The 12,828-nt window shown below is 35.6% G+C and overlaps 2 protein-coding genes across 2 annotated transcripts; both read right to left on the reverse strand.

The window, feature by feature from the left end:
• Window positions 1–76: 76 nt before the first annotated feature.
• On the reverse strand, window positions 77–2,356 carry LOC121993701 (putative transcription factor bHLH041). The gene is made up of 8 exons (XM_042548048.1): window positions 2,199–2,356; window positions 1,969–2,109; window positions 1,771–1,876; window positions 1,679–1,693; window positions 1,517–1,582; window positions 830–1,393; window positions 368–736; window positions 77–306 (listed from the first exon to the last, which is right to left on the reverse strand). Exons 1-8 carry the CDS (start codon window positions 2,324–2,326, stop codon window positions 211–213), a joined length of 1,485 nt encoding a protein of 494 aa, XP_042403982.1. The 5' UTR covers window positions 2,327–2,356; the 3' UTR covers window positions 77–210.
• Window positions 2,357–3,229: 873 nt separating this feature from the next.
• On the reverse strand, window positions 3,230–11,757 carry LOC121995739 (V-type proton ATPase subunit B 2). Its single transcript, XM_042549504.1, has 13 exons — window positions 11,603–11,757; window positions 11,397–11,495; window positions 8,684–8,743; window positions 7,104–7,215; window positions 6,791–6,999; window positions 5,743–5,871; window positions 5,491–5,628; window positions 4,588–4,738; window positions 4,271–4,353; window positions 4,090–4,137; window positions 3,949–4,002; window positions 3,781–3,864; window positions 3,230–3,693 (listed from the first exon to the last, which is right to left on the reverse strand). The coding sequence occupies exons 4-13, from the start codon at window positions 7,186–7,188 to the stop codon at window positions 3,508–3,510; spliced, it is 1,167 nt and encodes a 388-aa protein (XP_042405438.1). The 5' UTR covers window positions 7,189–7,215; window positions 8,684–8,743; window positions 11,397–11,495; window positions 11,603–11,757; the 3' UTR covers window positions 3,230–3,507.
• Between the last annotated feature and the right edge of the window lie 1,071 nt (window positions 11,758–12,828).

Consider the following 12,828-nt stretch of genomic DNA (forward strand, 5'->3'; position numbering starts at 1 on the left):
ATGAAGCAATCAAGCAAGTCTATACTATCGCCCCGGAATCGGCCAATCTGCTCAAGCAAACCTATTGAGCTGGTCAAGCACTCTTGTCGGTTTTCGAGCTAGACTAACCAACCGAGTAAACTGCTAGGTAGAACAAGTTGAATATGGCATCAGGATATCTGATGATTAGCATAGAATTCATTGCATGAAAAATCTGTATGGAAACACACATCAAACAACAATGGTAGAAGCTCTTGCTTTGTCCAATTCATCATTCACTGCCTCCACCACAACTTCCTTGAATAACTCCTTGTCGCAGTCGCAAACCTGCCAAAACATATACCAATAAACAAGGGCATTATTGTTAAGTCATAAACTTTGACGATACCTTAACCGACACTGTGATGCTTGCTTTCATGTGAATATTTGGTCGCCGAGTTCTTTCGCTTGCCTCTATCGCTACCAAACTCAAATCGGCCTTCTTGTTCAGACATTCAAGTACAGAAAGAATCAAACTTATCATGTTGCATTCGGTCCTCACTATTATTGAGAGTGTGATTTGCTTGCTTGTAGATGTCGATTCGGATGTTGATTCGGCTACATAAACTTCCACTCTTTCAGTATTTGAATCATGTTCATGCTCATCAAGTTTAATCTGCATCTCTAGTTGTTGATTCCTCTCCTCGAGCTTCGATATTTGGGTTTTCAATGTGTTTACAAAGTTCTTAGCATTGGTAAGCACTGATGCCTTGTCCTTCTATCAATTTCAGAACACAAATTAACAAGTGAGCAATGCAATCTTGAAGCTTTTTCTCTTTCTTATGATAATCTAAGAATATTTGATGTATACCTTGGTCCCTTGTGGGAGTACCATTCTAAGAGTCTCAAAGTTCTCATTGATTTTCTCGCGACGCCGGCGTTCTGATATCGTGTGAAGCAAGTGGTTGTTGTTACTTGTAGCGGCCCGAACCTCTTGCATTTGCGCTTCAAACCCTACTTTGCTTATGTTCCTCAGCAGGCTAGACATCCTTTTAATCATCCTCTGTCCATCAGTAATAGGTGCAAAACATGAACCTCTATTGGTTTTATCATAAGGTTCAAATGCTTTTGTAGCAGCCTTAGACGATAGCTTATAGGAGGTATTAGTAGTCGAGGAGATGACAGCGAATATGGCTCTCGCGATCACTTCATCGTCTCGAGAAGTGTTAGAGTAGGCCTTTGCCGTTATATGGTATGGTAGAAGAGGAGATACATGCTCTGGGCTTTCAACTTTGTTAGACGAAACTAGTGGCGATGAAGAATTCGATCGATTGTGGCCTATAAGCGGTGTCATTGGCCGCAACTCCTCTCCGAGTTGTGAATGCTGTATGAACTCCTGAGTGAATACTTTCTGGGCATTCATATGCAAGTTTGCCTACCAAAAGTTACAAAAATGGAGTTCATGCTACAGATAAAATGAACAAGTTCTTTGGCATGATGCTAATAGAACTGGCTCAAGATTTAACTTAGATCTTCTTTCAACAAATTATGAACTTACATAATTTCTGGATATCGTTGTGCCGATTTCTATTTCTCCGCTCGCGCATCGCAGAAAAATCGCAGTCTATATCAAGGAAGAAGTGAGTTAGTTGGAACCTTGACTGATAAAACAGTGAGTTAACAACAATTGATCAACAAAATTCAACATTTTGTAACCAACCATAATTCCAGCTTCCTGAAACGAAGAAGTGTATCAGTAATTAAGCAGTTGCAACAACAAAAGTAACATTGATTTTTGAACTAGTACTAGACCTGATAGAATTGTCGTTGAACTCGCAACAAAGCCAAGTCAATGAGGTCCGATTCGCCTAGTTCGACGCAGGGAAGGTTGTTCATGTATGCCAATCCTGGAACAGAACTGAACAGGGACAAATGAAGTTCATTGAAGATTTTATAGGAAATCCTTTCTATGTTGTGGAAGAACATCCAAAAACTCAGATGAGTTTTCACCTAGAGTGCTGGATGTTGATAAGAGATCCAGTGTAGGTTTCAAAGAGGCTTTTAGTGTTCGAGGAGATGACCGAAGAGGAACTAGGCCGACCGCCATTGTCTTCGTGGTGCCATCCATCCTTGGATGCGAAGTAATAGCTACTAGAGGAAGTGCTAGAAATATATTAGAACTCTTCTTCATATAATAGTTGAGTGTAAAGGACTAAGGATTACATGTATTTGTAACATACTTGGTAGCTGATAAATAGTGAAGAGGAAGAGGAATCCATAAGCAAATATAAGAGCATCCCAACGAGCTGCCGGCGCGGCAGAGGAACGGTCGGCGGGCCTTGGGGCTGAGGAGAAAGATGGAGTCCATGGCTAAATATACGTCTAGCAAAATAGAAGAAAGAATAGTAGTGTCATTCAAAGTCTTTGATAACTTTTGGTGGTTTAAGTAGTGTGGTGGGTCAAAGGATCCAAGTGGTTAACAAATCTAGAAGAAAAGTAGTAGCTCAAAGTCTTTGATTAGTTATGGAAGTCAGAGTGGTATAAATTGAGATGGGCCAGACGATTGGACTTGATATTTGTATTCATTTATCGGACTTAGGGGTCCTTTCAAGTGGCTCCACATTTTTAGAAGGGGATAAATCAAATATAGTATTTATCTAAGTACAACGGTTTTTGTATGAGAAAAAGATATCCGTTAAAAATTAATCTCAAGATCTATTATAATAAATTATAATAAATATCTATATAGATATCAACTGCGCCAATCTATCAAAGCATATTTGTATCCATTATTATCGGTTGAGAAAGTCTGAAATAACTCATACAAGTGGATAAGATGAACTGAAGGATATTGTAAAGTTTTCATTTGGGGAAATAAAATAAGAAATTAGAAATACTTGCTGAGAGACTTTTCAAGTTTATGTACAATTTTAGATTTTTTTTTTTAATATCTAGAATATGGACCAGATTGACTCGAGATTGAATTAGAAAAGAGAGGTGACTTGAGAAGAAAGTTCAAAGTTGTGGACATGCATCCTGACTTGCAAGCAGATCGAGTTATTACTTACATGATATGAGAAGCTTAAATTAAATAAAAACAATATTAATTTAATATAAAAAAATGATACACAATCTTTGAAATGGATTGTAAACTTTCCTGTAAACATCATGTGTGAATCCCGTGAAGAAATAATCACGCCTTCTTTCATAATTTGAACCAAAAACTAAGCCAATCAAAAGATCGGTGATCAAGCATTTGATTGAAAAACAGTAGCTAATAATATATATATATATATATATATATAAGCATCAAGATGACGCCGCCATACAATCAGTATAAAGCTCTCCGCTTTAAGCAGAATGGAGTGGTGCATGAGAACATATTTTTACAAAAGGTGCGCAGGCAATAAGATTAATAATGCGAGCAAAAAGAACAATCAAGATATGCAAACAAAAAAATGGAGGAAAAACAGCCTGAGTTTCTGAGCTTTAGTACACCAGCAACTTATTCATGCAGACATCCGTCAAATTTGAAGTTGTGAAAGGAAATTAGTGTGCCGCCTCTCTGCTGTAATACTGATCTAAGGTCTTTGCAGGAATACGGTGGAGAAGCTCGCGAGGAAAAATGCGTAGTAGAGTCCATGCGAGATCAAGGGATTGGAAGATGTTACGGGTGTCGTAGGCCCCTTGTGAAACGAATTTCCTTTCGAACTTGTCCAGGAACTCCAGGTAGAGCTGCACCACAATGATTGAAAAATGGTAGTGTCATGGTTTCGTAGGAAGTCCATACAAAACAGTGGAAGAGGAAGGAGAGAAAAATACCAAGTCCTCAGATGAGAGAGCCTCCTCTCCCACCACTGCTTTCATTGCTTGCACATCCTTTCCAATGGCATAGTTCGCATAGAGCTGTATAATGAAGGAAAGCAATAGAATGAATTGAGATTCAAATGCAAAAACATAAATGCAATCAATGTAAGAATTTACGCAGACCTGGTTAGAAACATCCGCATGATCACGACGAGTCATGCCCTCACCAATAGCACTCTACAAGCAAATTAATTAAATTATAGAGGGATGTAGTATGATCTCCATGATTTGGAAACAAAATGTAAAATCTGTCAAGACACTAACTTTCATCAACCGAGATAAAGAAGGGAGAACGTTGATTGGAGGATATATCTGCAAAGAAGAAAAGACTAATCAGTTTAAACCCCAATGGCAAGAGTATTATTCCAATAATACCAAGTAACAAAAGCTATACTATCGTTCCACTATTTTAGGAACAAATGTACAATGTAGCCATGTAAATTACCTGACGATTATGGAGCTGCCTATCAATATATATTTGACCTTCAGTGATATAACCAGTAAGATCGGGAGTAGGATGTGTTATATCTGTCAAGAAAAGCAAAGTTTCAATAAAAAAACTAGTTTTTCTACCTAAATATACAGCAAATGGGAGGAAGCATGGAGATAATCAAAACATAATGAAAATGTAAAGTATAATCTCTTATAGATATCACATTCCGATTCCATGCAAAAAATTTACTAGGCTAAACTTGCATTTGGGAAGTGAATGAGAAAAGAGAAGCCTAGTAAGTTACCAAAAGTGTGTACTTCTGTACATACCATCATTTGGCATGGTTAAGATGGGTATCTGTGTAATAGAGCCTTTTCTTCCTTCTATGCGTCCAGCTCGCTCATATATAGTTGCCAGATCAGTGTACATATACCCAGGATAACCACGTCTACCTGGCACCTCCTCTCGAGCTGCTGATACCTAAAAGCATTAAGACAATAAAAAAGACATTTAACTCATCAGTTTAATCACATAATAACAATCGGAAGGGCATGAACCAAGACAAGAATCATAAAGTTGATATAAAAAAAGTAATTTGCCTAAGCACAAACTAATTGGAGCTAAGAAGTGCTTAATTGGTAGAGCAAGATGACACAAGGAGTACAGGCATTTGTACAGAACGAAACTCCACTTTGGATGACATTTCAGAGATACAGGCTGAAAGTTGCCATGTAGAATGCTATGTTTAAAGTGTGCATCTTAATACTCTTCAGGAAATAATGGTAAGACACAAGTTATGAGAGAAAAAACAATCAAGGGCTTGCAAGATAGCCATGACAGATGACAAAACATGAACTAAAAATCATGAAACACCAACTTCAAAAGTAAAATCAGAGGATGAGTGATTATTTAATCAGATGAAATGCTTCACCCTTTTATCATAGATCATAAAAACAATATTAAAAAAAATAAACACCTGTACGGACTTATGGTTTAGAAGTTAATTTCTAGAAAGTTTAACTAACTTTGCACTATATAAAAAAATTTCAATTTTTTTTTTGACTATTGTTATACTGTTTAGATGATTTTGGATAAATACAAAATAACACAATTTTATTATCGCACATTAACGGGTTAAACCATAAGATGAATTGAGAGTCCATCACCAACAGATTTTGATGCGATAAAGAATGTTGTGAACATTCATCAGAAGCACTAGAGTGGAATTTTACCTCACGAAGAGCATCCGCATATGAGCTCATGTCAGTTAAGATGACAAGCACGTGCTTCCCACACTCATAAGCTAAATATTCAGCTGTTGTAAGAGCAATTCGTGGAGTGATAATACGCTCAATAGTGGGGTCATTGGCCTGGACAACATAGTATGAAAGTGAATACATCCTTAACCCATTTATTGCACATTAAGTATTGCTTTGCCAAGGGAAGATGTAGTAGCATAATTATAGAAATTTCAAAAAATTTACCAAATTTAGAAAGAGTGTTACTCTTTCCATCGAACCGTTCTCTTCGAAGTCACGCTTGAAAAATTGTGCAGTTTCCATGTTGACTCCCATCGCAGCAAATACAATAGCGAAGTTATCTTCTTCACCATGCTGATGGAAGGAAACAAATATATGAATAACTTACATCAAAATGCCTAAGCAGAAATTACTAGATTTAATGATGAAAACCAGTCATGCTTTTATGGTTATCGCAATTGATCTCATCACCTAAACTGTAAGCTAAATAAATACAAACATAAAAGGTAATCTTCTTAACTGTGTGGAAGATATACCCAGTAAACAACTCATAAATTAAGGATATGAAAAAGCATAGTGGCTATGTCTTACATGATGTACATCTGAGCATAACCAACTTCTGATAGTTTGTTCATAGCAATCAATAGCCCAATCCAAGACAGTTTAGGATTTGTCCAACCCAAGCACCAAGGATATATCATAAGAAACTGTGCAACTCATTCGGAATCTTAAGTTTGGTGGAGATGAGAAGTCTAATATTATCAATTATTATAGTGGATATTAAGAGATGAAAGGAAGGTGCCAGATGCAATGCAAATAAATTCTAATTCTTCAGCTCTTCATCAACTCATCCGTACCCATATAAGACATTAACAGTCCGAATAATACCCAACACCTTATCATGGGGAAAGGTTTAGAAACATCATCTCAGATGTTTAGATCTGCATATTGTCTAATCACACACACACACACACAAAAAAGAAAAAAAACAAAAAAACAATAACCAATCCTTGCTTTATGAAAAATAAGAGTGAGACATAAGCAAAGCCGTATAGAAATCTAATACTTCTGTAATATTGCTATAGTCCAACTACCATCAGCTGATAGAATTTGGTAGGTTAAGGCACAACATTATGGTCTTGGCAATAAACAAATTTTACAGTCTAGAATGTATTTGCATCAGGTGCCAATAGAATTTTAACTTGATTACAAGATATCCTATTGATCTCATTAAAAAACGAAACCAAGAATGATAGCATACAAAATTAATCACCTCCAAAAGGTTGTCAGTTTTTTCTAGACGCTTCACAAGACCAGCCTGACGACAGATTTGAGCAGCTATTTCATTGTGTGGGAGACCAGCAGCAGAAAAGAGGGGGATCTTCTGTCCTCTAGCAATAGAATTCATAACATCAATGGTTGATATTCCTGTTTGGATCATTTCTTCAGGATATGTTCTTTCACTAGGATTGATGGAACTTCCTGGAACAAAATGTCAGTCATTGGAAGTTAATAATCCTTTTCAAGGAAAAAAATTACTGAACTGTTAAGGTTTCAAAGGAAAATCCATTTTTATATTATCTCACCAGAAATATCCAAATAAGCCTCTGGCAAAATAGGAGGGCCATTATCTATAGGCTTTCCAGAACCATTAAAAATGCGTCCAAGCATATCAAGAGATACAGGGGTCTTTAGAACCTGAATCAGGCAAAGATAGAAGTCAGCATTGTGCAGGAAGCCAAAAAACACTTACAGGTAGCATAAAAGTAAAAAACTCATAACAAGCATAATTAGATGCCAGCTACTGAAATTTCAGATGCTGATGGCGATTAAAGTTGAATATTGTTGCACACGTACATGACATGATGGTGTAACACAAATATGACAAAGATTGAAACACAAACTATGGAGCCATTGCTGAAAGAGGATACAAGTACGAGAAGAATACTAAAATTGGCACTTTATTGAATAAATTATTTTATGCACACTGAAGTAGAAAATTTAGCTAAATTTATAGATACAAATTGAATTTTAGGAAGTCTTGGCTAGTTTTATATGGTTTTACATCATTTGACACAGACGAGCATACAAACTATGCAACATAAATTGTCAGACTTAGAAAAATCTTGTCTTCATGTGTTGTGCACATTCTTCAATAACAAATTCGTGTAGAACGATAGGTAGGGGTGGTAGGGGTTGAGTCCGTTCAAGGAAAAAAGATCCCAAGCCAGTCCTTGAGAAAAAATGACCCAGTCAAATTTTCCTAAATCAAGATTTTTTAACGTGTACCAAAAAATTAATTGTATTAATTAAAATAGGATCATATTGGTAGGTTTGGCAATATGGTAAAAAAAGTTTCCTAATCTTTAAGTTTTTTAAAAACTTTTGGAGATAAATACATTTTATATACAATTTGGATCTTGATAAGTTTTCACATTCAGTAGATCTTGTCGAAATTAGACCTGAAACGTGAATCTTAAAAAAATAAAAAAAAAAAGGAGCAGCCCGGTGCACGCGAATCTTCTTAACTATAAAGCTTGAAGGCGACTAGAATAAAAACTAGGGCCTAATAAGAAAGAGATGGAATAAAATAAACAGACTAAGTCATTTGTAGTGCACATCGTGAGGAATGAGGGAGCAGTTTTTCAACTCTGCTACACATCTAGGTGAAAGATTGCTCCAGAATGAATATATTCATTAAATTGATTTAACTAGAAAAAAGCATATCATATGTTCATAAGATAAATGTTGAATGGGCTACTAGAATAACACAAATGACTAACATGGTAGTAGAAGACTTGCATAGGTTGCCTTCTACTTTGTTTGTTTGAGGCTTGAAGTTATAGCATCATATATAGTAATCCGAATGACTGTAAATTTTGAACTTCGTGAATGGAGACAGAAAAATCAAGCTCAGATTGCCCAATAACTAAAGCTCGAGTAAGCGACTGGAAGTAGTTGTGTGTCAGCTTAAAATTCAAGCATACGTAAGACATATCAGTGAATAAAACTAGTTGCCACACAAACGGATTTCCCATCTTCTATGTGTACCAAATTCAGAACTAAATCTAATACACTTTTAAAAACAAAGTAAATCATGCTAAAACATATTAGTGCAGAAATATGCATGTGTGAAAATTTCATATAGGAGATCAAAAAGATTCACCTCCCCAGTGAATTGAACAGTGGTGTATTTGTTGTCAATTCCTGAAGTTCCTTCGAAAACCTATGCAACATAGTGTAAAAAATACACAAATAAGATAAGCTTTAAAAGCAGATGTATTTCTTGATCCTCAACATCTTTGGTGAGTTCCAAAGCAGAAAGAAATGTGGTTACTTTACCAAACAAAATGAGACATTGGTGATTAACATACTTAATGTGTAAGCATTGAGAAACATCAAAAAGTGCTGGTTTTCAAGCAAATAATAAAAGGCAGCCCGGTACTTTTCAAGCAAATAATAAATACTTAAAATCCTTGGAATATGAAGTTAAAATATTCCCATTCTAATATCTATAAAAATAATGCCTTGGTAGAAGCAAAATCTCTAAGGTTCCATCTGCCATGCCAGATTATTACAATTTTCTACTCTTCTCTTTTGCCAACCCAAATCCTGGAAATACTTCATCCACGTGATGCGGTTTAAACAAGAAATATTCAAATTTGGAAGTATTAAAGTAGGAAATTTTAAATGTATATGGGGTTTAAGTCCATAGAATTTGTAAGATATTATTTTGGTTAAGACATAGTCAACCAGATAACTTTTAATTATTAGTTAGGGGAATAAGTTAGTTTAAGGATAATTTATTAGTTTAACAAGTTTGCACGGTTAAGTTTAATTCCAAGATCGAGTCATCATTCACCCTTAAAAGCCCCCAATATCCCCTTGTTTGATTTTCTTTCAGTTGATGAAATCTGGGTCTCTTTATGAGTTTTGATTTTCCTATTTCCAAGTTTTGTTCATGTTAGTCCTACATCAAAGGGTAACAGAGCAGTTCACTACTCAATTCTAGTTCTACCTCTCCCACACAACTACCATATCCCTTTGAACCTTTATGATCCCTACCATTTAGAAACCTGTCTTGCAGATTTGTTCCCCGATAGATCTGAGAACACCTGCACCTTCTTGTTTGCAACAACATCCCATGATACCCAGATCCCTACTCCTGCTCCCTCTCCCACACCATGGCACCTTCCTCTGTCATCTATTATTGAAACTTCCCATTGCCTACTGAAGCCAACATTCTCTTAGAAAAATGATTGGCGTACACCACCATGCATTATCGAACCAACAGCTGATCCTCCACTATACAGGGCTCATCACCTTTGTCTCTGTCACAAATAGTTAGCAATCTCGCTGCCACCATATCATCTGCCAAACCAATAAGGAGCCAGGAGCCACTGCCTCAACAACAGGCAGGCACTCTCTGCACAGATAATCGCCACTAGCAAATTCTTGGTGGATCTGACATCATCACCAAATCATCTCCATGATCAATACCTTTCGCCTGCCGATCTGGACAAATAGATTCCACACACTTCTCCCAACCCATTAGCACTCAATGGCACATTTTCCTCTTGGAGTCCTCCTGCAGCATTGCTAAAAAATGACCCCAACTTCAGAATAAACACCCAAAACTCCTTAAACATGCTTTTTTGACTCCAGCAAAGTTTCATTTGAATTAAAGGGCAGCCCGGTGCACGAAGCTCTCGCTATGCGGGGTCCCGGGGAAGGATTCATTGTACGCAGCCTTACCCTGCTTTTAGCAAAAGACTGTTTCCAAGATTCGAACCTGTGACCTTTTGGTCACAAAGCAACAACTTTACCATTACATAATTCAAAATTTCATTTGCATTATGTAACTTAAATTACGAAGGTGCCATGTGATGATTTGATGCGAAGTTTCAATATTTGTTCCCCGGTAAGCTTGGTTCGTTAACGTTCATGAACAATTTATAACTTATTTATCGACTCCTGTAAAATTTAATTGTAAATTTGTTTCTTTTTTTTATTATTCAAATACATAAAAGTATAATATTTTATAAATTTATAATCTTAAATTATTCATGATATGTTAAAAATAAGAAAATAATATAAATTTCGTGTATTAGATAAACTTTGAATATAATTTTTAAGGATAACAATGTTATTAATTGAGCTCAATCTTGATAACATTTTTAATAAACAAGCTTGAATAAGATCAATAAATAAAGCTTGAACACAACTTAACTCGGCTCAGCTCATTTACACCCCTAATAAAGTGTGATATTCAAATTCAACTTCCTCAATTTTGTACATATTACATAGTTTACTGCAATATATAGAATATCAATCAATTCTGCAATCTGTCTTCATGTGGATTATTTTACCATGATCTAAAATTGTGTCAGTAACTCCTGCCAAAATTATGTCATTCGTAATGTCACATATTCCTAGATTCTTAGGTAGAAAGACACTAGCTAAGATCGAGGAAATATTCAAGAAAAATGTTCTTAGTGACTCAAAGTACCTATTGCCTTGCAGTTCTGCAAACAAAATTGATTAAGCAACTAATTTGTGTCTTTACCTTCCTCTGTTCTGACTTTTCTTCACACAGAATTTTTATCTTAGGGGTTAATTTTGTTGTTTCAATCCTCCTAGGGTCCTAAGTAAGACAATAGATGCATGCAAAGATATGACAAATAAGAATAGGCAAAGGTAACAAAAACTGATGAGACAGAAATATTATCAGAGCCTTCTACAACTTAATCCACGTAAGTGAGCAATGGACAGTATGTCCACATTTAACCAACAATAATAATACAGAAAAACATTAAAAAAAAAAAATTATAAGTGCTCTACAAAACTTAAATGGAGTGAATATCTAAAATCATACACACCTGCACAACAGCCTTCTCACCATCAACTTCCAGGACTTGACCACGTCGAATAGTGCCATCTCCTAGACGAATATTGACAATCTCCTGGTACTTGGGACCCTGAAAGACAATTGTAATAATGAGAAAATGAAGTGTGGGAAACAAAGAATCGGAAATCAATGTACATTTTCATAATGGAAAATACAAGAGATAAGATCATGTAACACCTTCACTTTATCCAAGATAACTAGCGGTCCTGCCACTCCAGAGACTGTCCTGTACTCTGTGTCAACAAAAAGGAATATATAGGTCCACAACAATTGCCATTCTCAGGTCTAAGAATGAAGACAGAGTAAAATAACAAAGACCATTTTGAGTTTAGAAGAAAAAAATCTGAAGAGACCCAACTAGATTTCACATCTTGTATTGAGTTGAAATCTTATTATAAGCCAACAATTAGTCAATTCATAATTTTTTTTATTACATAATGCATCTTTTAAATGTAAGAAACCAGTGCAAAATTATGCTTGTTATCATAAAAGAACAATTGACATCAATTTAAATGGTTAGTGATTTCTTCTATTTCTACCATCTTTAATCCTAACTGGAAGCAAAAAAGGAATCATCCACTGAAGTATCCCCTAAAGTTTTTAGGTTGTCCAATAACATGGAGGTGAAGGAAATGACTATTAATTATGTTTATTATAATTTTTCCTTTTTTCTGGAAGTGAAAAAGAAAATGCATATAGGTACTGAGGATTCAAATGCTTCTGAAAAGAAATACCATGTTTAAAGTAACATGAGTAAACTCCATGTGATAGATCAGCTAGCCAAGCAAAAATGCACAATCAATTATCAATCAAGTAAAGTAGACACAGAATTTGAATATAGGGAGACCAACAGATAGTACAGCAACATCAAAAGGAAATTTCCAACTATTTGGAGCAAGATAAATGGATCTTATGCAGCCATTGTACTTTATGTGAGGCCATACACTTTGGTACAAGGCCCAAGGCAATCTCTCTGAAAAGGCAGTTCATTCATATCTGTGGGCATCGTAAGCAATCCACAACATGTAGCCTCAAGAAGAAGCAAATTTAGTGAAAGACAACTAGAATTGTTGAACTCTCTAATCCAAGATATAACAACATTTAACTCAAGATAGTTGTAGTACACCCTTCATCCGCAATTTGATGATGCAGTTTAGCCCTATTTTACCATTTTTTTTTCTTAATTTCATAATTAAAAAATATAGTCAAATCACCTAATCAAAACATGGTGTGTTCTGGATCAAAACTATATGCATATAACTCTAGAATATAAAACATGGTTGAAGCACAATTATGGCAATTTTCTGAAGCCTTAGATTGGTGGGACTCAAAGGATGTTGATTGTTGATGCTACTCAATAGTTCAGACCTTTCCACCTACAGAAAACTAATCAACTGAAAAAT

This window comes from Zingiber officinale, chromosome 6A, assembly GCF_018446385.1.
Source record: "Zingiber officinale cultivar Zhangliang chromosome 6A, Zo_v1.1, whole genome shotgun sequence".
Classification (NCBI taxonomy): domain Eukaryota; kingdom Viridiplantae; phylum Streptophyta; class Magnoliopsida; order Zingiberales; family Zingiberaceae; genus Zingiber; species Zingiber officinale.